The sequence below is a fragment of the Somniosus microcephalus genome, chromosome 13, assembly GCF_052327205.1.
Source record: "Somniosus microcephalus isolate GS21.2 chromosome 13, FLI_Smic_1.0, whole genome shotgun sequence".
NCBI lineage: Eukaryota > Metazoa > Chordata > Chondrichthyes > Squaliformes > Somniosidae > Somniosus > Somniosus microcephalus.
This window is the reverse complement of record NC_140999.1, coordinates 7,467,855-7,492,758: the sequence shown is the minus strand read 5'-3', so window position 1 is coordinate 7,492,758 and position 24,904 is coordinate 7,467,855. Positions and strand designations below refer to the sequence as shown.

Below are 24,904 nucleotides of genomic sequence, written 5' to 3'. Positions count from 1 at the left end.
CACGAGACGGAGAAGTAACTGGGAAAACAAAAATCGACACTTTTTTTTATTGTTATATTAAAAAAATAAACTTTTAAATGTCTTGTTTACATTTTAGAAATCTGCAGATAGCCCACTCCCCGAAAAAAAAACCCCGGACTGACCAGTGCAAATTGGTCAGATGCCCGCCCGCAGTTTACAGAGCAGTTTGCTGTAACCGATACTGTTACGTTAGTGACCAGTCCACCTGTTTGGTTTGCCGTTCACTGTACATCATCTCCGGCTGTTTCCTATGATCTTGCAGGCCTAAAGCCTTGTTGGTTTTATTTAATGTATCAGATGGGCAGGAGTTGCCCTCGAAAGCCTCTGCCGCTCGCAGTTAGCTTCGCGCGGGACAGGCCGAAAGGACAGCCTTGACTAGTGTTTGTCTACTGTCGCTGCCCGAAGCCTGGCTCCATTGCTTCCGCCCTTTGAGCACTCTTTGTTGTTCTCGAGCAGCTTCAGTACGTGGTTTTCAATAGCTTGTTGAACTAAAACACAAAGAATCAATGAGGATTTTTTCAAGGAAAAAAAAAACATGAACTTGAACCAAGAACAATGTAATTATCCAGCAGGATGCTCGGTCGTTGAGTATATTCAAGACGGAGACCGATAGGTTTTTGGGCACTAAAGTAATCAAGGGATGGGGCGGGAAAGTGGAGTTGAGGTCGAAGATCAGCCATGATTTTCTTGAATGGCGGAGCAGGCTCGAGGGGCCGTATGCTCCTAATTCTTATGTTGTCCCTTTCCCAACCTCCCCTTTCCTCTCCTGGAGAACTGGCATAGGAACAGAAGTTGGCCATTCAGCCCCTCGAGTCTGATCCGCCATTCGATTCGATCATGCCTGATCTGTATTTTGACTCCTCTACACGCCTTGGTTCCACAAAAGTTAATCCCCTTGCCAAACAAAACTATCAATCTCAGTTTTGAAATTTTCCAATTGACCCCCCAGCCTCAAGAGCATTTTGGGGGGGGGGGGAAGAGAGTTCTGACCAGGCTGGCAGCACACGCTCACACTAGACTCCAGTCTCGTAGGCACCGGCCACCCTCCAGGATTCTCACTCAAGTGACTATTCCTCATGTGTGAGTCTTGGCATTGAGTGGCAGCAGGTAATGCAACAATGACCACCTCAGCCTTGCCTTAAAGTGCCCGCAACCTCCCCCCCCCCCCCCCCCCACACACACACACACCTTCCAAAACTGGATAGCAAGCAGGAGTAGAAGCCCTCGCTGATTATCTCCCCACTACCCTTAGCCCACTATCTCCATGCACGATGTCTACAGGTTGACCAGCTCCGATGACGTTAAGCACCCTCCCTTCATTATCAGGATAGCTACTGATGTGGTGCAACTCTTCAACGGATCAGCCAGTGTGTGTTGCCAGGCCTGTCCGTTCTCACCTGGACCGCTGATGGGGCATCTCAGCTGAGAGGGAAGGTGAGAAAAGCCTGACCCTCTCATTTCAAACCACCACAAATGCACCCTTAGCTGCTGGACAGCTGGTGACCCTGTAGAATGTGAGTTAGGGTCTTCTGAAAGAGAGGGGGAAAAAAATTGGATGATGTGGCAGGGGGGGGGGGGTGGTTGGAGAGGGGGGAAAATAGGTTGAACAAGGAGCTGGAAACATAGAAGATAGGAGCAGGAGTAGGCCATTCAGCCCCTCGGGCCTGCTCCGCAATTCAATGCGATCATGGCTGATCATCCAAATTCAGTACCCTGTCCCTGCTTTCTCCCCATACCCCTTGATCCCTTTAGCCTTAAGAAATATATCCAACTCCTTGAATATATTTAATGAATTGGCCTCTACTGCCTTCTGTGGTAGAGAATTCCACAGGTTCACCACTCTCTGGGTGAAGAAATTCCTTCTCATCTGTCCTAAATGGCTTACCCCTTATCCTTAGACTGTGACCCCTGGTTCTGGACTCCCCGACCATCGGGAACATCCTTCCTGCATCTAGTCTGTCCAATCCTGTCAGAATTTTATAAGTTTCAATGAGATCCCCTCTCATTCTTCTAAACTCTAGCGAATATAAGCCCAATCGACCCAATCTCTCCTCATACGTCATTCCTGCCATGCAAGAGATTGCTGAAAGGGATGTTGAAGACTTGCCTTTTTTAAAGCCCAGAGCTACAGCCAGATCCATAGGACTGTAGCCAGAGTCTGCCTCCATTGTTAAATCTGCACCCTTGGCTGTCGAAATACAGAGAAACAAAACTACCATTAATCTCAACAGCTAACTAAATCTGCACTAAAAACAGAAAATGCTGCAAATACTCAGCCAGTCAGGCAGCACCTGCGGAGAGACGTACAGGAAACTCTTTTTTATCCGGCACCGACGGGACCGGCGTGGTGCCGCTTTATCAAAAAGTCCGGATTACAGAGAGGTATAGTTAAAAGGTACGAGAGCTCTGTACACAGCAACAAATCCAGGCTTCCCTGTTGCTTAGCAACATGTGCAGGAACTCCGGCCACAGACCAAGCGTCCCTGTTGCTTAGCAACAAGTGTAGGAGCCCCAGTTACACAGCCACAGATCCAGGAACGGCCACTAATATGAAGTAAAACTTACCTGAACCTACTCCTGAATTTTGCCGGTTAACAGAGATTTCCAGTTATTTAGGTGCTGGTAAATCGAGAGTTTCCTGTAGCAGGTTTTAAGCAAGTGCAGGGGAAGGGGTAGGAGGGAGGGGAGGAGAGGAAAGAACAAAAGGGAAGGTCTGTGATAGGGCGGAAGGCAGGAGAGATTAAATGACAAAAGGGATGATGGTGCGAGGCAAAAGGAGATAGTAACGGGACAAGTAAAGAAACACAAGATGGGTCTAGAAGGTGTGTAAATGGGAATAGCAGAGTCATCAACAGCTGCCGTCCAAAAAAATGGAGGTAGAGGTTATGATCTGAAATTGTTGAACTCATTGTTGAGTCCGGAAGGCAGGAGAACTCTCTCCGAAAGCACTTCAGTCCTTGGCTGTGAGGTTTTTTTTAAATTCATTCACGGGATGTGGGCGTCGCTGGCAAGGCCGGCATATATTGCCCATCCCTAGTTGCCCCTCGAGAAGGTGGTGGTGAGCCGCCTCCTTGAACCGCTGCAGTCCGTGTGGTGAAAGTGCTCCCACAGTGCTGTTAGGGAGGGAGTTCCAGGATTTTGACCCAGCGATGATAGAGGAACGGCCCAATATATTTCCAAGTCATGATGGTGCGTGACTTGGAGGTGGTGGTGTTCCCACGCGCCTGCTGCCCTTGTCCTTAGGAGTCATACGGCACAGAAGGAGGCCATTCGGCCCATCGAGTCCGTGCCGGTGGTAGAGGTCGTGGGTTTGGGAGGTGCTGTCGAAGTGCTTTCTAAATGCAAGTTCCTTCTTTCTAAATGAACACTTCCCCCCACCCCACCCCCGACCAATTCAGACTTACCCAGTAGAGCTTCCACACACTTTACGTGATTTCCATGCACTGCGTACAGCAGTGGAGTTCCTCCATTCTGCAGAAAGCACACACATAGCTTATTACAGGCTCAGTGCAACGGGGTCTGAGGAGACACACAACTATTCCCTTAACTCAAAAGGTGTCCCAATTATGGCCCAATAGGCTATCGTAGGTGCACTTAAGGGGAAGCTAGATAAACACAAGAGGGAGAAAGGAATAGCAGGACATGCTGATAGGATTAGAATGAAGAGGGGTGGGGGAGGAGGTTCGTGTGGAGCATGAACACCGACACAAACCAGTTGGACGGAATGGCCTGTTTCTGTGCTGTGCATTCTATGTTAATAAAACTGACCATATCTGGCGTGCAAATACTTTGGCGCTTGCCCTCCTCAATTTGTCTGTGAAACAGAGCATTCAATTCATTAACTAGTACCGCCAGATTCAAACAGTTTGTAACTCAACCTGGGGTGGATCCAAAAGACTTTGAATTTACCGTTTGGTATTGTAATCTTTATATGTAGCCCGCGCAGGGCTCCACGGTGCAAAGGGACATGAATCAACTGAGCAGCCTGCGGGTGGCGCTGTCCAGGGAAAGTATAAATACTCAGGCACAGGCCCAGCTTGCTCAGGACATTCTTTAACAGGAACTAGTGAAGGACACAACTAGACCTCCATGTTGTAAAACAGTTGATTAAAGCTTTGTTTAACGCTTAGACCAAGTGCCTAGTAGTTTTCTTACGTCACAATGTTTAACCATCTTCATTCTTTAAAGACGGCGTCCCACAGCAAAATAATCCCCCTCGCCTGCCCCCACACAGAAGAAAAAGGCATAAAAATCAGGCATAAAAATCAACCGTACCCAGTCATAAATGTTGACATCCACCCCATGTTCAAGCAGTAGCAGGACAATGTCCGTGTACCCCTGGATGCTAGCCAGCGACAGCGTGCTCTCCCGCTCCTTCGCCAGAGCGTGTGGGTCAGCGCCCTGTGAAAAAACAGCAAGAGGGGCTGACATCACAGCGTCAAGTCACACACCATCCTGACTTGGACCTGTATCGCCGTTCCTTCACTGTCGCTGGGCCAAAATCCTGGAACTACCTACCTTGAGTACTGTGTGCGTTTTGGTCGCCTTATCTGAGGAAAGATGTTCTTGCCATGGAAGGAGTTCAGCGAAGATTCACAAGGCTGATACCTGGGATGGCAGGAATGACGTATGAGGAGAGATTGGGTCGATTGGGTTTATACTCGCTGGAGTTTAGAAGAATGAGAGGGGATCTCATCGAAACTTATAAAATTCTGACAGGTCTGGACAAACTAGATGCAGGAAGGATGTTCCCGATGGTCGGAGAGTCCAGAACCAGGGGTCATAGTCTAAGGATAAGGGGTAAGCCATTTAGGACAGAGATGAGGAAGAATTTCTTCACCCAGAGAGTGGTGAACCTGTGGAATTCTCTACCACAGAAGGCGGTTGAGGCCAAGTCTTTAAATATATTCAAGAAGGAGTTAGATATATTTCTTAAAGCTAAAGGGATCAAGGGATATGGGGAGAAGGCAGGGACCGGGTACTGAGTTTGGATGATCAGCCATGATCTCATCGAATGGCGGAGCAGGCTCGAGGGGCCGAATGGCCTACTCCTGCTCCTATCTTCTATGTTTCTATGTTTCTAACAGCATTGTGGGTGTACCTACACCATATGGACTGCAGCGGTTCAAGAAGGCGGCTCACCACCATCTTCTCAAGGGCAATTAGGGATGGGCACTAAATGCAGGCCTAGCCAGCGACACCCACATCCCATCAATGAATAAAAAAATTTTTTTTTTAAAGTAAGCCACTTCACCAGTAACACTCCACTTATCGAAGGGTCTTCGACCTGAAACATTAACTCTGTTTCTCTCTCCATGGATGCTGCCTGGCCTGCTGAGTTTTTCCAGCATTTTCTGTTGTTATTTCAGATTTCCAGCATCCGCAGTATTTTGCTATTGTGTTTGTCTCTGCTTATCCATTTGGATTGGTTATGTATTGGAGTTTTTAAAATTCAAATATCCCCCCCTCCTTTCCTTGGCGTACAGTTGCTAGCAGTGCCCTGGTTCCTCACCCGAGTGGATGTTCTTTGTTTTTGAGAGCCTAGACCCTGAGTAGTCGGTTGGCTATTCGACTTTGTGGTGCTTCACAATGGAACCCGATCTTGTCCCATTGTTTTCTCCGGTAGCTTTCCCAGCGGGGCTCACAAGATTATTAACCGCAATGGATTATTACGCTCACTAACACAGGGGCACTGAGGTGAACTGCAGTGCTCCTACTGTGGCTCCTAGACTGGGAACGAGCCTGTGGTCTGTGGGCTTCAGTACGACACCAGGCATTGCTATTAGGCAGTGAGATGCCAGCAGAGCCCACAGCAGGCAGCTTGAATTCTATCTGATGGGCAGCATGGTGGGTAGGAGTGGCACACAGGTGATCCTGATCCTGAGATCCCAGTCCCAGCTGTTGGGCTTCGGGGGCAGCACCAAGCACAGGCTAGGCATGTCCCTGCAGGGAGGAAGCAAAAATTGAGGGATTTTCACAAACCCCCCCACCAACCCATTCTAGTGAGGTGTTTGTCAAAATAATATTGGAACACTGACCTTTCACCTCAGGGCAGAATAGGGGAGGCTTTACTCTGTATCTAACCCGTGCTGTACCTGCCCTGGGAGTGTTTGACGGGACAGTGTAGAGGGAGCTTTACTCTGTATCTAACCCGTGCTGTACCTGCCCTGGGAGTGTTTGATGGGACAGTGTAGAGGGAGCTTTACTCTGTATCTAACCCATGCTGTACCTGCCCTGGGAGTGTTTGAAGGGACAGTGTAGAGGGAGCTTTACTCTGTATCTAACCCATGCTGTACCTGCCCTGGGAGTGTTTGATGGGACAGTGTAGAGGGAGCTTTACTCTGTATCTAACCCATGCTGTACCTGCCCCGGGAGTGTTTGAAGGGACAGTGTAGAGGGAGCTTTACTCTATATCTAACCTGTGCTGTACCTGCCCTGGGAATGTTTGATGGGACAGTGTAGAGGGAGCTTTACTCTGTATCTAACCCGTGCTGTACCTGCCCTGGGAGTGTTTGATGGGACAGTGTAGAGAGAGCTTTACTCTGTAGCTAACCCATGCTGTACCTGCCCTGGGAGTGTTTGACGGGACAGTGTAGAGAGAGCTTTACTCTGTATCTAACCAGTGCTGTACCTGCCCTGGGAGTGTTTGATGGGACAGTGTAGAGGGAGCTTTACTCTATATCTAACCTGTGCTGTACCTGCCCTGGGAATGTTTGATGGGACAGTGTAGAGAGAGCTTTACTCTGTAGCTAACCCATGCTGTACCTGCCCTGGGAGTGTTTGACGGGACAGTGTAGAGAGAGCTTTACTCTGTATCTAACCCGTGCTGTACCTGCCCTGGGAGTGTTTGATGGGACAGTGTAGAGGGAGCTTTACTCTGTATCTAACCCCTGTTGTTCCTGAGCTGGGAGTGTTTAATGCTGTCATTTGGTGCCTGAAATGGAAAGTGTTTCAATCTTCAGTGTCGCAAATTAATGAGCACAAAATTTCACAAAACAATTTTTTAAGTAGCCCCGGCATTGCAACCGTCTGCACCTCCTCCATGAATGTGTAAGGTTGCCTTTTGAAAGCAGCGCAGTGAAAAGACCTGTTAACGTTCCCTTGCACTCACCATCTCCAGCAAGAACTTCACAACAGCAATCTCCCCAAACGCTGCCGCCCACATTAGTGGCGTGAAACCTCGCTCGTCCACCACATTGAGCAGTGAGCTCCCTGAAAGATGGAAGAGAGTGCGCGTGTGAGCAGCAGCGTTTTACAGAAAGACTGAACAGGACTGAGCCATTCGGCCCATCGAACCTGCCCACGCCATTGTCTTCACCACGTCAGGAGACCACGCAAACTCCCCCGGCAGAGTTGGCATGAGCTTGAATTTCCATTGCTCACCTTGTTGAAGATGTGACGTTAGTTGGGACAGGTCTCCCTGAGCTGCCAGCTGGTGAATCGATAGTGCTGTAAAGGGAGCAAGAAGAACATTTGTCACATTGAGTACCAAAAGTCTGGTGGGGTTCCGAATTTTATAAATGTTTGGATCTAAATCCCTCTCTATTGGACAAGGATGTCTTGCTGCAGTTGTACAGGGCCTTGGTGAGGCCACACCTTGAGTATTGTGTGCAGTTTTGGTCGCCTTATCTGAGGAAGGATGTTCTTGCCATGGAGGGAGTGCAGCGAAGATTCACCAGACTGATACCTGGGATGGCAGGAATGACGTATGAGGAGAGATTGGGTCAATTGGGCTTATACTCACTGGAGTTTAGAAGAATGAGAGAGGATCTCATTGAAACTTATAAAATTCTAACAGGACTAGACAGACTAGATGCAGGAAGGATGTTCCCGATGGTCGGGGAGTCCAGAACCAGGGGTCACAGTCTAAGGATAAGGGGTAAGCCATTTAGGACAGAGATGAGGAGGAATTTCTTCACCCAGAGAGTGGTGAACCTGTGGAATTCTCTACCACAGAAGGCAGTAGAGGCCAATTCATAAAATATATTCAAGAAGGAGTTGGATATATTTCTTAAGGCTAAAGGGATCAAGGGATATGGGGAGAAAGCAGGGACAGGGTACTGAATTTGGATGATCAGCCATGATCTCATTGAATGGCGGAGCAGGCTCGAGGGGCCGAATGGCCTACTCCTACTCCTATCTTCTATGTATCTATGGACCTTTCTCCTCTCAGACTCAGGTACGAGTCCAGCCCAGCATGGTAACACAAGTATCTGAGTGGTCTGACGGCTGTCAGCCGTGGCTCAGTGGGCGGCACCCTCGCCTCTGAGTCAGTAGGTTGTGGGTTCAAGTCCCACTCCAGAGACTCGAGCACATAATCCAGGCTGACACTCCAGTGTGGTGCTGAGGGAGTTCGTGGTGCCGTCTTTCGAATGAGACGTTAAACCGAGGCCCCCTCTGCTCTAAAATAAAAACAGAAAATGCTGGAGATACTCAGCAGGTCAGGCAGCATCTGTGAAGAGAGAAACAGAGTTAACGTTTCGGGTCGATGACCTTTTGTCAGAACTGGAAAAAAGCAGGAAATGGAACAGATTTTTAAGCAAGTGAAGGGGCTGGGAAAGGGGGGAGGGGATGAAAGAACAAAAGGGAAGGTCTGTGATAGGATAGAAGGCAGGAGAGGTTAAGAGACATTAAGAGATATTCAAGGGAAGAGGAGATGGTAATGGGGCAGGTTAAGAAACAAAGGATGGCTCGAGATAAAGTGTAAATTGCGCCGGCAGAGTGAAAGACAGCTGCCTGTGGGAGAGAAGAACAGAAGGCACAAACAAAAAGTGTGGATAATAATAAAAAATATATATAGGATAGGGGCCGAGGTTATGATCTGCAATTGTTGAACTCTATGTTGAGTCCACAAGGCTGTAAAGTGCCTAATCGAAAGATGAGGTGCTGTTCCTCGAGCTTCCGTGGAACAATGCAAGAGGCCGAGGACGGTGAGGTCCGAGTGGGAATGGAGCGGGGAATTAAAGTGACAGGCCACCGGGAGCTCGGGGTCCCCCTTACGGACTGAACGGAGGTGTTCCGCAAAGCGGTCACCCAATCTGCTCTCTCAGGTGTATGTAAAAGATCCCATGGCTCTATTTCAAAAAGGAGCAGGGGGCCAATATTTATCCCTCAATCAACATCTCTAAAAACAGATTGGCTGGTCATTATCACATTGCTGTTTGTGGGAGCTTGCTGTGCTCAAATTGGCTGCCTACATTACAACACTTCAAAACAAGTACTTGATTGGCTGTAAAGCGCTTTGGGACTTCCTGAGATTGCGAAAGGTGCTATATAAATGCAAGTCCTTTCTTTCTCTTAAGCATCCAAACTGAAAATAATTTGGGGGCAGTCTAAAGCCCGTTAGACCCTAATTGGCATTAAATTTACAGTCTGATTGGGAGAGGCTCCAGGTTGGCTCCTGTCGGAGTTGTAAGTGTCACGCTGGTGTCGTAGGAATAGGAGTGTGCAAGCTTTTGGTATTTGTGGCCTGTAGGTGAATAACATTGAGCCTCAGAGAAAAGAAAGAAAGACTTGTGTTTCTATAGCGCCTTTCACGACCTCAGGACGTCCCAAAGCTTTACAGCCAATGAAGTACTTTTGAATAGTAGTCACTGTTGTAATGTAGGAAAGGCGGAAGCAGAAAGCCCATTAAGAATGGCCGGTGCGGAAAGAGTCGCTGAGGTACTCACTGTCCAGGTTTGCTGGCAGCGATGAGATCTCGTTCCCTCGCTGTCTGTTCGTGAGCGTTGTGGCGTACTTGTACGTAGGGCTGGATTTCTCCGGAAGTGAAATTGGTAACGGTAAAGTTTCTGGGGAAAGAAAAACCATCCACAACAGTTAGTACAACAGGAGAGTTATAACAGAAGACAGTAAGAACAGAAGAATTAGGAGCAGGAGTCACACGGCCCCTCGAGCCTGCTCCGCCATTCAGTAACATCATGGCTGATCTTTGACCGCAACTCCACTTTCCCGCCCAATCTCCATATCCCTTGATTCCCTTAGTAGGGTCTTTTTGGATGAAGGAACAGGGATGGGTTTTGACATGAGTCGTAAATCTGCCCTTCACTAGTTTGAACCTGCGCTCCCTTTTCCTACTGTCAAGAGTTCAATCTGAAGTAGCGTTCAAGATTTACCTTTTCTATATAATTTAATATATTTACCGCTGTAAGATCGTCTCAACCCCTCCTTACATAGAATTCGCAGCACAGAAACACCCTGTCAGCATATCCTTCTATTCCTTTCTCCCTCATGTGTTTATCCAGCTTCCCCTTAAATGTATCTGTGCTCTTCGCCTCAACCACTCCCTGTGGGAGCGAGTTCCACATTCTCACCACTCTCTGGGTAAAGATGTTTCTCCTGAATTCCCTATTGGATTTATTAGTGACTGTCTTATATTGACGGCCCCTAGTTCTGGTCCCCCCATCACAAGTGGAAACATCTTCTCTACATCCACCCTAGCAAACCCCTTCATTGTCTTAAAGATCTATCAGGTCACCCCTCAGCCTTCTCTTTTCCAGAGAAAAGAGCCCCAGCCTGTTCAGCCTTTCCTGAAAGTTAGAACATCTCGGTTCTGGTATTTCAAAGGCTAAAGAGTCCCAGTTCCTATAACTCCATCCTCAGACACTAAGGATCGATCCAGCGACCTCACCCTTTCACCAAGTTGCTTTCTTTGTGACTTACCATTGGATAGTACAGAAACCACTTCAAGGTCAGAGGCCATGTGATCCTGCTCCTGTTCTTCAATGCTTTCGAGATTAAGTGTTAAAACTTGTTGGAAGTGTTCATTGACCTGCAGAGTTGCACACTTTATCTGGATTATGTTGCTTGGTGCAGTCTCGTCTGCTGGCTCCTTCTTGATGGTCTTTTTTGAAAAAGTGTTCTGGTTCCCGCCGTGGTCTCCATTACTGCACGAGAGTGGTTCATCGTGTAACTCCTTCCCAGCAGGACCTTCCACAGCACTGATGGTTCCATCCTCAAGTTGGGGCTCACTTCTTTCCTCTTCATCCATTTTGCTGTGTTTCCTCTGAAATGGTACCATGGCAACAAGGGTTTATAGCAGCACGTTGTAGACTTTTGTAATATGTGTACTGTTGGTAGGTTTTTGCGTTCAGCATGTGTGTGTCCCCCCCCATTGTTTTGGGAGTCATTGTCAGCACTGAGCACTTCCAGGTCAGGCGTAACACAAGTTAGATAGGCTCTACCTCCTTCTAGTGTCGACTGTGGCTCAGTGGGCAGCACTCTCGCTTGTGAAGGTTGTGGGTTCAAGTCCCACTTCAGAGACTTGAGAAAAAAGAAGAGAAAGTCTTGCATTTATATAGCGCCTTTCACGACCTCAGGACGTCCCAAAGCGCTTTACAGCCAATGAAGTACATTTGAAGTGCAGTCTCTGTTGTAATGTAGGAACTTGAGCACATAGACTGTCACTCCCAGTGCAGTGCTGAGGGAGTGCTGCACTGTCGGAGGTGCCGTCTTTCGGGTGAGACGTTAAACCCGAGGCCCCATCTGCTCTCTCGGGTGGACGTAAAAGATCCCACGGCCACTATTTCGCAGAAGAGCAGGGGAGTTCTCCCCGGTGTCCTGGGGCCAATATTTATCCCTCAATCATCATCACTAAAACAGATGATCTGGTCATTATCACATTGCTGTTTGTGGGAGCTTGCTGTGCGCAAATTGGCTGCCGCGTTTCCCACATTACAACAGTGACTCCACTTCAGAAGTATTTTTCATTGGCTGTAAAGCGCTTTGGGACGTCCGGAGGTCGTAAAAGGCGCTATAGAAATGCAAGTCTTTCTTTTTCTTTAACAGTGCCCAGAGCACCATCATGGCAGCCGGTTGCAGTTTGAGAGACCAAACTAAATTCCCTTCAAAATGTAGAATGAATCTTTGCCTTTTTTTTTTATGTTCCAGCTCCCAACACATGCAGCAGATTCAGAAATTCATAATCCTTTATGTGGAAGCCAAATACCTTCCCCCCCCCCCCAGCTGAACTGAATCATCAGTTCTAACATTCTGCCCGTGTGGTTACGGCACAGTTGGCAGTTATTCCATCTGTGGAACATGTGTACTCGTCCATTACACAGGCCCGTTCAGGGGCGACAGTCACTGGTTTGGGTTTAAAATGCTCCATCTCACTCTTAAAAATAAATAAACGTAACTCTTGTTTCGAATAAAGAAGGCTCTTCAGCCTGTTTGACCTCATCTTTCCAGAATAAAGTTCCCACTGACTTCCCATCTGATTCTTAAGTGAATCCACCCTTCCTGGCAATTTGTTACAGCTGTCAATCACCCTCTGTGTAAGGAATGACTTCCGGGCATTTGCCTCATATTTTCCGGTGTCCTTGCCTTGTTATGGAAATACTTTCTCTATCCATTAAGCAACAACTTGACTTGGTAAAGCACCTTTAACATAGTAAAACGTCACAGGGCGCTTCACAGGGGCGATTATCAAACAGAATTTGACACCGAGCCACGTAAGGAGATATTAGGACAGGGAGGGAGGTTTTAAGGAGCATCTTAAAGCAGAAGAGGGGGAGCAGTTTCGGGAGGGAATTCCAGAGCTTAGGGTCTAGACAGCTGAAGGCACGGCCGCCAATGCTTGGGGTGAAGAACGTGGGGGATGCGCAATAGGCCAGAGTTGGGAGGAGCGCAGAGATCTCGGAGGGTTATAGGGCTGGAGGAGGTTACAGAGATAGGGAGGCAGGAGGCCATGGAGGGATTTGAACACAAGGATCAGAAAGCACTTTTTATAATTCTCTTTTCGAGGCTGAAAAGCCTCAGCGTAGTTTAAGTGGTTTTAGGCTCTGCTTTGTGATCATTACCCTCAAATCGTGGCATTGTTAATCCTATCAGGCCTGTCAACATTCCACCCTCCGTAAACTTGAGGTCATCCAAAACTCAGCTGCCCGTGTCCTAACTCGCACCAAGTCCCGTTCACCCATCACCCCTGTGCTCGCCGACCTACATTGGCTCCCGGTTAAGCAGCGCCTCTATTTTAAAATTCTCATCCTTGTTTTCAAATCCCTCCATGGCCTCACCCCTCCCTATCTGTAATCTCGTCCAGCCCCTCCCCCCCTCCCCCTGTGATATCTGCGCTCCTCTAATTCAGCCCTCTTGAGCATCCCTGATAATAATCGCTCCACCATTGGCGGCCGTGCCGTCTGTTGCCTGGGCCCTAAGCTCTGGAATTCCCTCCCTAAACCTCTCCGCCTCTCTCTCCTCCTTTAAGACGCTCCTTAAAACCTACCTCTTTGACCAGGCTTTTGGTCACCTGCCCTAATATCTCCTTATGTGGCTCGGTGTCAAATTTTTTGTCTTAGAACACTCCTGTGAAGGGCCTTGGGACGTTTTACTACGTTAAAGGCACTATATAAATACAAGTTGTTGTTGTTGTCCATACCTTTCAAAACACATCTCCAGCAGCTTTCTACTAATTGCAGACTGTGGCTCTCCTGAGCACAGCATGACCTAGATATAAACCTTTGACATTGATAACTATGTTGTAACAATTTTTACATGCATACTAGTTGACAGCTACAGAAACTCAAAATGCATCTCTGAATTCTAACAATATTGTCTCTCAATACAGTATTCCAAATTCAATCAACCTTCTGCTCAATATTGCTCCAATTAAAGCACTTCTTTAAATATATTTTTCAAATGCATGCACAGTACCTTGTAATATAAGGAATCTTTGCAAATCAACTCCAAAAATGTAGTGGTAAAATGCAAACTCCCTGAACTGTACTGCAGTGAACACTTCCCCAGCAAAAGTGAAAGTAACCTGCAAATATCCCACAATGCAATTGAGCAGATTTAATGTGTGTATTTTATTGCAAAATCATCTAGATGAATCCATACAATTTAAATCTGTCCACAGAGGCACAGCACATCTTTAAACTGGTGCACTGCTCAATAGCCGCAGGGCTATTTTCCCCATTTTTCACCCCCCTCCCCCTTTACAAAGGCCGCCCTCCTATCTTGGGAACAACCCTGAATGACAGCAGAGAGCTCCAATCATCAGAAGGATTGCAACCAATTCCCACAGAAGCAGAGTGGGAGGACTTGCAATAAAGACAGCTTGAGTGGGTAATTGAAGGGTTTTAAAGAAAAAATCTCATTTCCTATCTGAAACTACCAAAAGCTATTTTAAAAAACAAATCTTTACAGTATGCAAATAAAATGTAAAATGCGTTTTTTTTATTAAATAACTTAAAATTTTGCTGCAACATATTTATCTCTGGTGCGAACAGGAGGCTCAATGCTGCGACCTGTCAATCAGACACAACTAACGCCAAGATTGGGGGCAACAATTAAACAACTTGTTTCATTATTACTTCATCAAATGCCATTAACCTCACTGTACGATCAATATAAAATAAATAAAGGTTATTTATAACTTTTATGTCTTTTACCTATTGATCTGATTTATTTTTACTAAGGGTATAGTAATTATTTGGAGTGCCCCCCTTTTTTTAATGTATTGGTTGTGCCTGGATCCAGGCAAAGAGGCGGGGAAATGCAAAGGCTCCTTGAGTGACAGCTCGGGCGGCCAATAGGCAGGCGGCGTCGGGAATCCCTGTGTTCTGATTGGGGGCTGGGGGCTGGCCGATGACGCAGGCCGGCGGCGCGTATGTCTGAATGAAGCCGGGGCTCCAGGCCCGCGCTCCGGGGCGATGAGCAGGGAGCTGCTGGCCCGGCGTCTGCACTGGGCTGTGGAGGAGGAAGATGCAGAGTAAGGGCGTTTGTAAGCGACAAAAACAAAAAGCAAAGATGTTAAATATCATTGCAACTCTTAGTCCCTGTTACATTTAACCAGGGGCAGCAAGTCCGGACTTGTTTCTGTTGTTGGGGGACCGTCCACCAGTTACTGTGTTTTGTGTTTTCTTTAGAGACTGTCTATCAATTCCTGTATTTTGCACCTTTATCCATTAATTCCTGTATTTTGAACCTTTATATCCATTAATTCTTGTATTTTGAACCTTTATACCCATTAATTCCTGTATTTTGAACCTTTATATCCATTAATTCCTGTATTTTGAACCTTTATATCCATTAATTCCTGTATTTTGAACCTTTATATCCATTAATTCCTGTATTTTGCACCTTTATATCCATTAATTCCTGTATTTTGCACCTTTATCCATTAATTCCTGTATTTTGAACCTTTATCCATTAATTCCTGTATTTTGAACCTTTATCCATTAATTCCTGTATTTTGAACCTTTATCCATTAATTCCTGTATTTTGAACCTTTATATCCATTAATTAATTCCTGTATTTTGCACCTTTTATATCCATTAATTCCTGTATTTTGCACCTTGATCCATTAATAATTCCTGTATTTTGCACCTTTAGATCCATTAATAATTCCTGTATTTTGCACCTTTAGATCCATTAATAATTCCTGTATTTTACACCTTTAGATCCATTAATAATTCCTGTATTTTGCACCTTGATCCATTAATAATTCCTGTATTTTGCACCTTTAGATCCATTAATTCCTGTATTTTGCACCTTGATCCATTAATAATTCCTGTATTTTGCACCTTGATCCATTAATAATTCCTGTATTTTGCACCTTTAGATCCATTAATAATTCCTGTATTTTGCACCTTTAGATCCATTAATAATTCCTGTATTTTGCACCTTTAGATCCATTAATAATTCCTGTATTTTGCACCTTGATCCATTAATTCCTGTATTTTGTGTTTTCTTTAGAGACTGTCCATCAGCTTCTGTTTTGGTACAGGTTTTACTCCGGTCGCCTGTCACTTTAATTCTCCACTAGTCCTATCACCATCTCGTCTGGTTTTGAATACCTCTTAATGTCTCTTCACTTCTCTTTTGTTCTCTCCCAGCCCCCAAACTGGCCTTTTAATTTGTTTCATTTCCTGTGCTTTTTCAGTCTTGACAAAGGGTTTTGACCTGAAACGTTGACTCTATTTTCTCTCCACGGATGTTGCTTGGCCTGCTGAGTTTTTCCAGCATTTTCTGTTATTTCGGATTTCCAGCATCTGCAGTATTTTGCTATCGTACTTTAATTCTCCGCTCCACTCCCACTCTGATCTCTCCGTCCTCGGCCTCTTGCATTGTTCCAATGAAGCTCAGCGTAAGCTCGAGGAACAGCACCTCATCTTTCGATTAGGCACTTTACAGCCTTCTGGACTCAATATCGAGTTCAACAATTTCGGTCCATAACCTCGGCCCCTATCTTGTTTTTCCATTTTTTTTTCTCTCTCTCACAGGGCAGCTGTCGATCATTCTGCCATCGCCATTTACACTTCATCTAGAGCCATCTTTTGTTTCTTAACTTGTCCCATTACCATCTCCTTTTGTCTTGCACCATCATCCCTTTGGTCTCTTAATCACTCCTGCCTTCCAGCCTATCACAGACCTTCCCTTTTGTTCTTTCTCCCCCCTCTCCCTGCCCCTACACTTACTTAAAAACCTGTTCCATCTCCAGCTTTTTCCAGTTCTGACAAAGGGTCATCGACCTGAAACGTTAACTCTGTTTCTTTCTCCACAGACGCTGTCTGACCGGCTGATTATTTCCAGCATTTTCTGTTTTTGCATCAGCTTCTGTGTTCTGATCTTCCTCAGGGACTGTGTATCAATACCTGTATTTTGCACCTTATTTTAGAGACTATCCATTAATTCCTGTATTTTTCTTTAATTGTTATCCCAGTGTCTGTGTTTTGCATCTTCCTTTAGGACCATCCATCGATACCTGTATTTCGCGTCCTGTTTGACCCTGAGCTGAGCTTCCGACCACACATCTGCTGCATCACCAAGACCGCCTACTTCCACCTCCGTAACATCGCCCGTCTCCATCCCCTGCCTCAGCCCATCCGCTGCTGAAACCCTCATCCATGCCTTTTTTTCCTCTAGACTTGACCAATCCAACGCACTCCTGGCCGGCCTCCCACATTCCACCCTCCATAAACTTGAGGTCATCCAAAACTCTTCTGCCCCCGTGTCCTAACTCGCACCGAGTCCCATTCACCCATCGCCCCTGTGCTCGCCTCGATTTAAAAATGCTCCCCCTTGTATTCAAGTTTCTCCATGGCCTCGCCCCTCCCTCTCTCTGTAACCTCCTCCAGCTGTACACCCCTCCGAGATCTCTGCGCTCCTCCAATTCTGGCCTCTTGCGTATCCCCGATTTTCATCGCTCCGCCATTGGCGGCCGTGCCTTCAGCTGCCTTGGCCCTAAGCTCTGGAATTCCCTCCCTAAACGTCTCTACCTCTCCCTTTATGACGCCCCTTAAAAACCAACCTCTTTGGTCACCTGACCTAATATCTCCTTATGTGGCTCGGTGTGAGATTTTGTCTGATAATCGCTCCTGTGAAGCGCCTTGGGACGTTTTACTATGTTAAAGGCGCTATATAAATACAAGTTGTTGTTGTACGTGCGTGTGTGTCAGCTGAGGACAGGATGAGGCTGGACTGTGATGGCCACTCATTTAGTCTGCCAGCACTCCGTGTGAGGACCTTCAGGAGAGAATGGGGGAGAAAACCACCAAAAATGGAATAATCTTTCAAAGATGTCCCTACCTGTGTTTCTCTGACGATGGCTGTGAGCTGACATTATCCCAATTAATTTTTTTGATCCTTCCCAGGTCCTTGGAGAGGTGGTTGAAGGGCGCTGCAGATCCTAATCTGGTCTTAGCTGAGGGCGTGGCAGCTCTACACTTGGCATCTGGAAGGGACACTGAAGGTGGAATCCGGTGTTTAAAGCTACTCCTTCAGCATGGGGCAAATCCAAATGTCAGGTTAGCAGCGCTTTGTTATAGTCACCTGTGTCACTGCGCAGGTCTTCAAACCGCGGCCCCCCAAAATCCATTTTCATTGTGCTGGTTGTTTTTCTTGTTGCTGCACACTAATAGAAAATCATTTTTAGAATGTTTTTCATTGAATCGTTAGCCCTGTTTTCTGAAGTCAGGACAGGGGGTCCCCGGGAGTGTCAGTATCAGCAGGGGGTCCCCGGGAGTGTGTCTGCATTAGCAGGGGGTCCCCGGGAGTGTGTCAGTATCAGCAGGGGGTCCCCCAGGAGTGTGTCAGTATCAGCAGGGGGTCCCCGGGAGTGTGTCCGTATCAGCAGTGGGTCCCCGGGAGTGTGTCCGTATCAGCAGGGGGTCCCCGGGAGTGTGTCAGTATCAGCAGGGGGTCCCCGGGAGTGTGTCCGTATCAGCAGGGGGTCCCCTATGTACTTTATTACTGTCTGACCTGCTTATATACAATCTTACTGATCTTAAATTGCTCCTTTCACCACTGACAGACCTGTACCCACCAGTACTGTACCCCAGTGTTATACAGTGACAGATCTGTACCCATCTGTACTGTACCCCAGTGTTATACAGTGACAGACCTGTACCCACCAGTACTGTACCCGTGTTATAGTGACAGACCTGTACCCATCAGTACTGTACCCCAGTGTTATACAGTGACAGACCTGTACCCACCAGTACTGTACCCGTGTTATCCAGAGACAGACCTGTACCCACCAGTACTGTACCCCAGTGTTCTACAGTGACAGACCTGTACCCACCAGTACTGTACCCCAGTGTTCTACAGTGACAGACCTGTACCCACCAGTACTGTACCCCAGTGTTCTACAGTGACAGACCTGTACCCATCAGTACTGTACCCCAGTGTTCTACAGTGACAGACCTGTACCCATCAGTACTGTACCCCAGTGTTAGTGACAGACCTGTACCCACCAGTACTGTACCCCAGTGTTATACAGTGACAGACCTGTACCCACCAGTACTGTACCCGTGTTACACAGCGACAGACCTGTACCCACCAGTACTGTACCCCAGTGTTATACAGTGACAGACCTGTACCCACCAGTACTGTACCCCAGTGTTATACAGTGACAGACCTGTACCCACCAGTACTGTACCCCAGTGTTCTACAGTGACAGACCTGTACCCACCAGTACTGTACCCCAGTGTTATACAGTGACAGACCTGTACCCACCAGTACTGTACCCCAGTGTTATACAGTGACAGACCTGTACCCACCAGTACTGTACCCCAGTGTTATACAGTGACAGACCTGTTTGTGTATGTTACAGGGGAATAGTAGACCATCTGTACATTCTAGCGAGATTGTAATCTATTGAAACTCGGTGCAATCCTTGCCCAATCTTATTCATTACGTAGGTCTACTGAGGATCTCACTCCCTTGCACGTAGCTGCCTCATGGGGGTGTGTCAAGAGTGTGAAACTGTTGCTCAGAAATGGAGCGGATCCAACTCTCCTGGATCAGGTAACTGAGTAAAGTAAGCGTTCTCCTGCACGAACTGATCTGCGTATCCCTCGCTCCCTGGTGGCTCATTGATACAGGTGGTGTCAACCTGAGCTGGACATTACAGAAAGAAGGACTTTGTGTTTATGTCTGTTTCCATTGGCGCGAGGGTCGGTAACCGAAAGACACAAGCTTAAGATAATTGGCGAAAGAGCCAGAGGGGAGATGAGAGTGTTTTTTACGCAGCGAGTTGTTGTGATCTGGAATGCGCTGCCTGAAAGGGCGGTGGGAGCAGATTCAATAGTAACTTTCAAAAGGGAATTGGATAAATAGTTGAAAAGGAAAGGAATTGCAGGGCGATGCGCTATCAATTACTCATAAAAGACGGAGAGTTAGGAGAGTAACTAAAGGCTTTTATTAGCAAAGAACAGAGCATGCCTCTCGTGGTTGACTGGGTTCCAAGAAGGCAGGGGGCTGCAGGTCAATCACCTTTATACCTGGGCCTGTGGGTGGAGCCAGCTGAGACATGTTGAGGCATGCATAGGTACAACAGTGTGCAGCAACAACAACAACAGTGAATAACAATAACAGTGGTTTACCACATTCACCCCTTGTTTAAAATTGAGTCCGGCGGGGTGAAGTGTACTAAAGGTTCGTGTAAGTAAGTCTATCAGGTGGCCTTGTATGCCGTCCTGATCGTCGTGGTGGCGGCGGTGATGGTGCAGCATCCAACGTTGAATCTGGCGTCTCATTGAGTGGTTGGGTGGTCAATGACGGGTCCTGGGGCTGCGGCATGCCGCCTAGCGGGGTTGGGTTGTGGGTAGTGGTGGATGGCAATGGTAGTGTTTCAGGGGCACCCAAAGGTGCGAGGTCTCGTATGGAGACTGTGTCCTCCCGCCCGTCCGGGTACGCTACGTAAGCGTACTGGGGGTAGGCGTGGGTAGTGGTGGGTGGCGAGGGAGGTGTTTCGGGAGCACCCGAAGGTGCGAGGTCTCGTATGGAGACTGTGTCCTCCCGCCCGTCCGGGTACACCACGTAAGCATACTGAGGGTTGGCATGGAGGAGGCTCACCCTCTCGACCAGGGGGTCCGTCTTATGGGATCTCACGTGCTTCCGCAGTAGGACGGGTCCTGGAGAAGTCAGCCATGTCGGTAACGAGATCCCCGATGTGGACTTCCTGGGGAAGGAGAACATTCTCTCGTGAGGGGTAGCATTGGTGGCTGTACAGAGCAGTGACCGAATGGAATGGAGCGCCGCAGGGAGGACTTCCTGCCAGCGAGAGGTCGGAAGGCCCTTAGATTTCAAGTTTAAAAGGACTGCCTTCCAGACCGTCGCATTCTCCCTTTCCACCTGGCCATTCCCCCGGGGGTTGTAGTTGGTGGTCCTGCTTGTAGCGATACCTCTCGAGAGCAGGTACTGCCGGAGTTCGTCGCTCATAAAGGATGAGCCCCTGTCGCTATGAATATAGCTAGGGAAACCGAACAAGGCGAAGAGGTCATTCAGACATTTAATGACCGTGGTACTGGTCATGTCTGAGCAAGGGATGGCAAACGGGAAACGGGAGTACTCATCAATTATGTTGAGGAAGTACACATTGCGGTCGGAGGAGGGGAGGGGCCCTTTAAAATCGAAGCTCAGCCGTTCAAAGGGGCGCGTGGCTTTGATCAGGCTTGCTCTGTCTGGCCTATAAAATACGGTTTGCACTCGGCACAGATTTGGCAGTTCCTGGTCATGGTCCTGACCTCCTCGATGGAGTAGGGCAGGTTACGGGATTTGATGAAGTGAAAAAACCTGGTGACCCCCGGGTGGCAGAGGTCATTGTGGAGGGTCTTCAGTCTATCGACCTGCGCGTTGGCGCATGTACCACGTGATAGGGCATCTGGGGGCTCATTGAGTTTCCCGGGCCGGTACAAGATATCGTAATTGTAGGTGGAGAGTTCGATTCTCCACCTCAAGATCTTGTCGTTTTTGATTTTGCCCCTCTGCTTATTATTAAACATAAAAGCTACTGAACGCTGGTCAGTGAGCAGGGTAAATCGTTTTCCGGCCAGGTAATGCCTCCAATGTCGCACAGCTTCCACAATGGCCTGGGCCTCCTTTTCGACAGAGGAGTGTCGAATCTCGGGGCCCTGGAGGGTCCTTGAGAAAAAGGCCACGGGTCTCCCCGCCTGGTTAAGGGTTGCAGCTAGGGCAAAGTCGGATGCGTCGCTCTCCACTTGGAAAGGGATGGACTCATCCACTGCGTGCATTGTGGCCTTCGCAATATCTCCTTTTATGAGAGTGAAGGCCGCACAGGCCTCTGCTGTCAGGGGGAAGGAGGTGGACTTGATGAGGGGTCTGGCTTTGTCCGCATAGTTGGGCACCCACTGAGCATAGTACGAGAAAAACCCTAGGCATCTCTTCAGTGCTTTTTGGCAGTGGGGGAGGGGGAGCTCCATAAGGGGGCGCATCCTGTCGGGGCCGATGACGCCGTTCTCCACTACACAGCCAAGAATGGCAAGGCACTTGGTACGAAACATACATTTGTCCTTGTATGTTAGGTTCAGCCGCTGGGCCGTACGGAGGAATTTCTCTAGATTACCATCATGGTCCTGCTGGTCGCGGCCGCAGATGGTGACGTTGTCTAGATAGGGGAAAGTGGCCTGGAGCGCGTTCTGGTCAACCATCCGGTCCATCTCCCGTTGGAAGACTGAAACCCCGTTGGTGACGCAGAAGGGAACTCTGAGGAAGTGGTAGAGACGACCGTCAGCTTCAAAAGCTGTGTACTGGCGGTCCTCAGCCCTGATGGGGAGCTGGTGGTATGCCGACTTCAGATCAATCGTCGAGAACACCCGGTATTGTGCTATCTGATTGACCATGTCAGGGCAGCACGGTGGCATAGTGGTTAGCACTGTTGCCTCACAGCGCCAGGGACCTGGGTTCGAATCTGGCCTCGGGCGACTGTCTGTGTGGAGTTTGCACATTCTCCCCGTGTTTGCGTGGGTTTTCTCCGGGTGCTCCGGTTTCCTCCCACAGTCCAAAGATGTGCGGGTTAGGTTGATTGGCTATGATAAATTGACCCTTAGTGATAGGGGGATTAAATACGTGGGGTTACAGGGATAGGGTGGGATATGTGTTGGTGTAGGGGTTACGGGGATCGGGTGGGATATGTGTCGGTGCAGGCTTGATGGGCCGAAATGGCCTCTATCTGCACTGTGGGGTTTCTGTGATATGCGGGGGAGTGGGTATGCATCTAGCTGGGTGTAGCGATTGATCGTCTGGCTGTAGTCAATAACTAGGCGCTGTTTTTCGCCAGTCTTCACTACCACCACTTGTGCTCGCCATGGGCTGCTGCTACTTTCAATAATCCCTTCAGGAGTCTTGCTACCTCGGATTTAATGAAGCTCCTATCCCCGGCACACTAACGCCTGCTTTTGGTAGCGATGGGCTTACAGTCGCGGGTGAGGTTAGCGAACAAGGAGGTGGGGGGGACTTTAAGGGTGGAGAGGCTGCAAATGGTGCGCGGCGGGCGATTTAAAAGCTGCTGGCTGCAGACTGTGAGTGGGGGAAGGGGTCCGTCGTACGCTAATGTGACACTCTTAAGGTGGCACTGAAAATCCAACCCCAGTAGAACGGCAGCGCAAAGATGGGGCAGGACCAGGAGTTTAAAATTTTTGTATTCTGTGCCCCTTACTGAAAGGGTCACTACACAGTAGCCACCGACGTCCGCTGACTGGGCTTTGGAAGCCAAAGAGATCTGAGAGAGAGTAACTGCGCACCGTGTCGGGGTGGATAAAGCTTTCCGTGCTCCCGCTGTCAAAAAGGCAGGTAGTGGCGCGGCCGTTTACCGTAATGTCCATCATGGACCTGGACAGTTGATGAGGGAGAGATTGGTCCAGCGTCACGGAGGCCAGCGTATGGTCGAGCGAGTCGATGTGGTCGTCGGATGAGGCGGTGGTTGAGTCCAGGTCCCCCGTGGTTGAAGTTGGGGACGTCCGAGATGGCGGACAAAATGGCGGCGCCCATGGTCCCGATCCCCACGCGGCTGGGGGAGCCCAAGATGGCTGCCCCCACGGTTCGCACGCGGCGCTGCTGGCGTTAGTGGTTTTACCTTTGCAGGCGCTGACATAGTGTCCTTTCTTCCCGCAGCCGGAGCAGGTAGCGTTTCTCACTGGGCAGCGTGCTCTGGGGTGTTTTGCCTGGCCACAAAAATAACATTTCTGTGCCTTGGACATCGCAGCAGCAGTTGAAGGTGGCGGTCCCATGACCCAAGGTTGTGGCGTCCACGTTGCGGAGCGGTTAGGGGAGAAGGCGTCCATATTCCTGTGGGCCGCGTCGAGCGAGAGCACGAGGGACACTGCCTTTCTCAGGTCCATTTCTCCCTTTTCCAACAGTCTCTGCCGGGAGTAGTCGGACCTTAGACCCGCAACGAAAGCATCTCGGATCAGCCCCTCCGTGTGTGCTGCGGCTGGTACTTCTTTGCAATCGCAGTCTCGGCCGAGTATCCGTAGTGCCCGTAGGAAGGCCTCCACCGATTCCCCGGGCTGCTGTCTGCGGGATCTTGAGGTGCCTGGCATAGACCGTATTTACCGGGCGTGCGTATTGCCCTTTTAGCAGATCGATAGCCGCCGCGTAGGTCGTCGCGTCCTGGATTATTGTATAAACTTGGTGGCTCACCTTTGAGGCCAGGATTTCCAACTTGTTTTCGTCCAGGGTCACAGTTGAGGCTTGCAGGTAGGCCTCGAAGCAACGCAGCCAATGCGCGAATTTGGTAGCCGAACCCACTTCTTGGGGGTCTAGGTCCAGGCATGTTGGTCTGAGGGCTCGCAGCAGCTCCTGCTGCTCAGCGTTTGGTGCAGCAGCCTGCTGTTCAGCGTTTGGTGCAGCAGCCTGCTGTTCAGCGTTTGGTGCAGCAGCCTGCTGTTCAGCAAATGTCGACATTTTGTTTTTGCTAATAAAATTGATGCGCTATCAATTACTCATAAAAGACGGAGAGTTAGGAGAGTAACTAAAGGCTTTTATTAGCAAAGAACAGAGCATGCCTCTCGTGGTTGACTGGGTTCCAAGAAGGCAGGGGGCTGCAGGTCAATCGCCTTTATACCTGGGCCTGTGGGTGGAGCCAGCCGAGACATGTTGAGGCATGCATAGGTACAGCAGTGAATAACAATAACAGTGGTTTACCACACAGGGGCTATGGGGAAAGAGCAGGGGGAGTGGGACTAATCGGAGAGCTCTTTCAAAGAGCCGGCACAGGCACGATGGGCCGAATGGCCTCCTCCTGTGCTATTTCATTCTATGATTATGTTGCACCCTTGGGAGGTATCAAACTGCTGCACAGCTGGTCAGTTTTTTTTGAAGTGCCATAATTGTTTTGTAGAAAATGCCGCAGCCAATTTGCGCACAGCAAGGTCCCGCAAACCACAGTGGGATAAATGACGAGATGTTTAGAAGATTGATGAGGTGAGCTGATTGCAATGTTTAAAACGATGCAGGGATTCGGTAGGGTGGATATAGAGAAACTATTTCCTCTGGTGCTGGAATCCAAAACAAAGGGACGTGATCTTCACATTAGAGCTGGGCCAAATAGCCATGAAGTCGGGAAGCATTTTTTTTCACACAAAGGGTAGTGGAAATCTGGAACACTCTCCAAAAGACTGTGGATGCTGGGGGTCAG

General features: G+C 48.5%; 2 protein-coding genes across 4 annotated transcripts in view; one reads left to right on the top strand and one right to left on the bottom strand.

Annotated features, from left to right (window-relative positions):
* Positions 1-18: 18 nt before the first annotated feature.
* rfxank (regulatory factor X-associated ankyrin-containing protein) lies at positions 19-13,880 on the bottom strand. Of its 2 annotated transcripts, XM_086004442.1 has the most exons (9): positions 13,675-13,871; positions 10,684-11,026; positions 9,693-9,812; positions 7,405-7,470; positions 7,133-7,233; positions 4,297-4,422; positions 3,426-3,492; positions 2,129-2,209; positions 19-509 (listed from the first exon to the last, which is right to left on the bottom strand). In XM_086004442.1, the coding sequence occupies exons 2-9, from the start codon at positions 11,009-11,011 to the stop codon at positions 397-399; spliced, it is 1,002 nt and encodes a 333-aa protein (XP_085860568.1). In that variant the 5' UTR covers positions 11,012-11,026; positions 13,675-13,871; the 3' UTR covers positions 19-396. The 2 variants fall into 2 exon arrangements, with proteins under 2 accessions (XP_085860568.1, XP_085860569.1); XM_086004443.1 differs by lacking the exon at positions 2,129-2,209 and having other exon boundaries at positions 13,675-13,880.
* A 721-nt stretch (positions 13,881-14,601) lies between these two features.
* The window catches only part of LOC147108021 (uncharacterized), a 42,784-nt gene continuing 32,481 nt past the window's right edge, over positions 14,602-24,904 (top strand). For both annotated transcript variants that reach the window (XM_086004440.1, XM_086004441.1), the window contains exons 1-3: positions 14,602-14,734; positions 17,619-17,771; positions 19,167-19,272. In XM_086004440.1, coding sequence (XP_085860566.1) covers positions 14,676-14,734; positions 17,619-17,771; positions 19,167-19,272 — 318 coding nt within the window. In that variant the 5' untranslated portion in view covers positions 14,602-14,675. The remainder of the gene's footprint in view (positions 14,735-17,618; positions 17,772-19,166; positions 19,273-24,904) is intronic.

Excerpts from the sequence above, each read along its gene's own strand:
- rfxank (XM_086004442.1), bottom strand. The coding sequence starts at position 11,011 with ATGGATGAAGAGGAAAGAAGTGAGCCCCAACTTGAGGATGGAACCATC. Across the intron at positions 9,813-10,683 it reads GGTTTCTGTACTATCCAATG|AAACTTTACCGTTACCAATT; the intron begins GTAAGTCACAAA and ends TTCTTTCCCCAG. Across the intron at positions 7,471-9,692 it reads GCTGCCAGCAAACCTGGACA|CACTATCGATTCACCAGCTG; the intron begins GTGAGTACCTCA and ends CTCCCTTTACAG.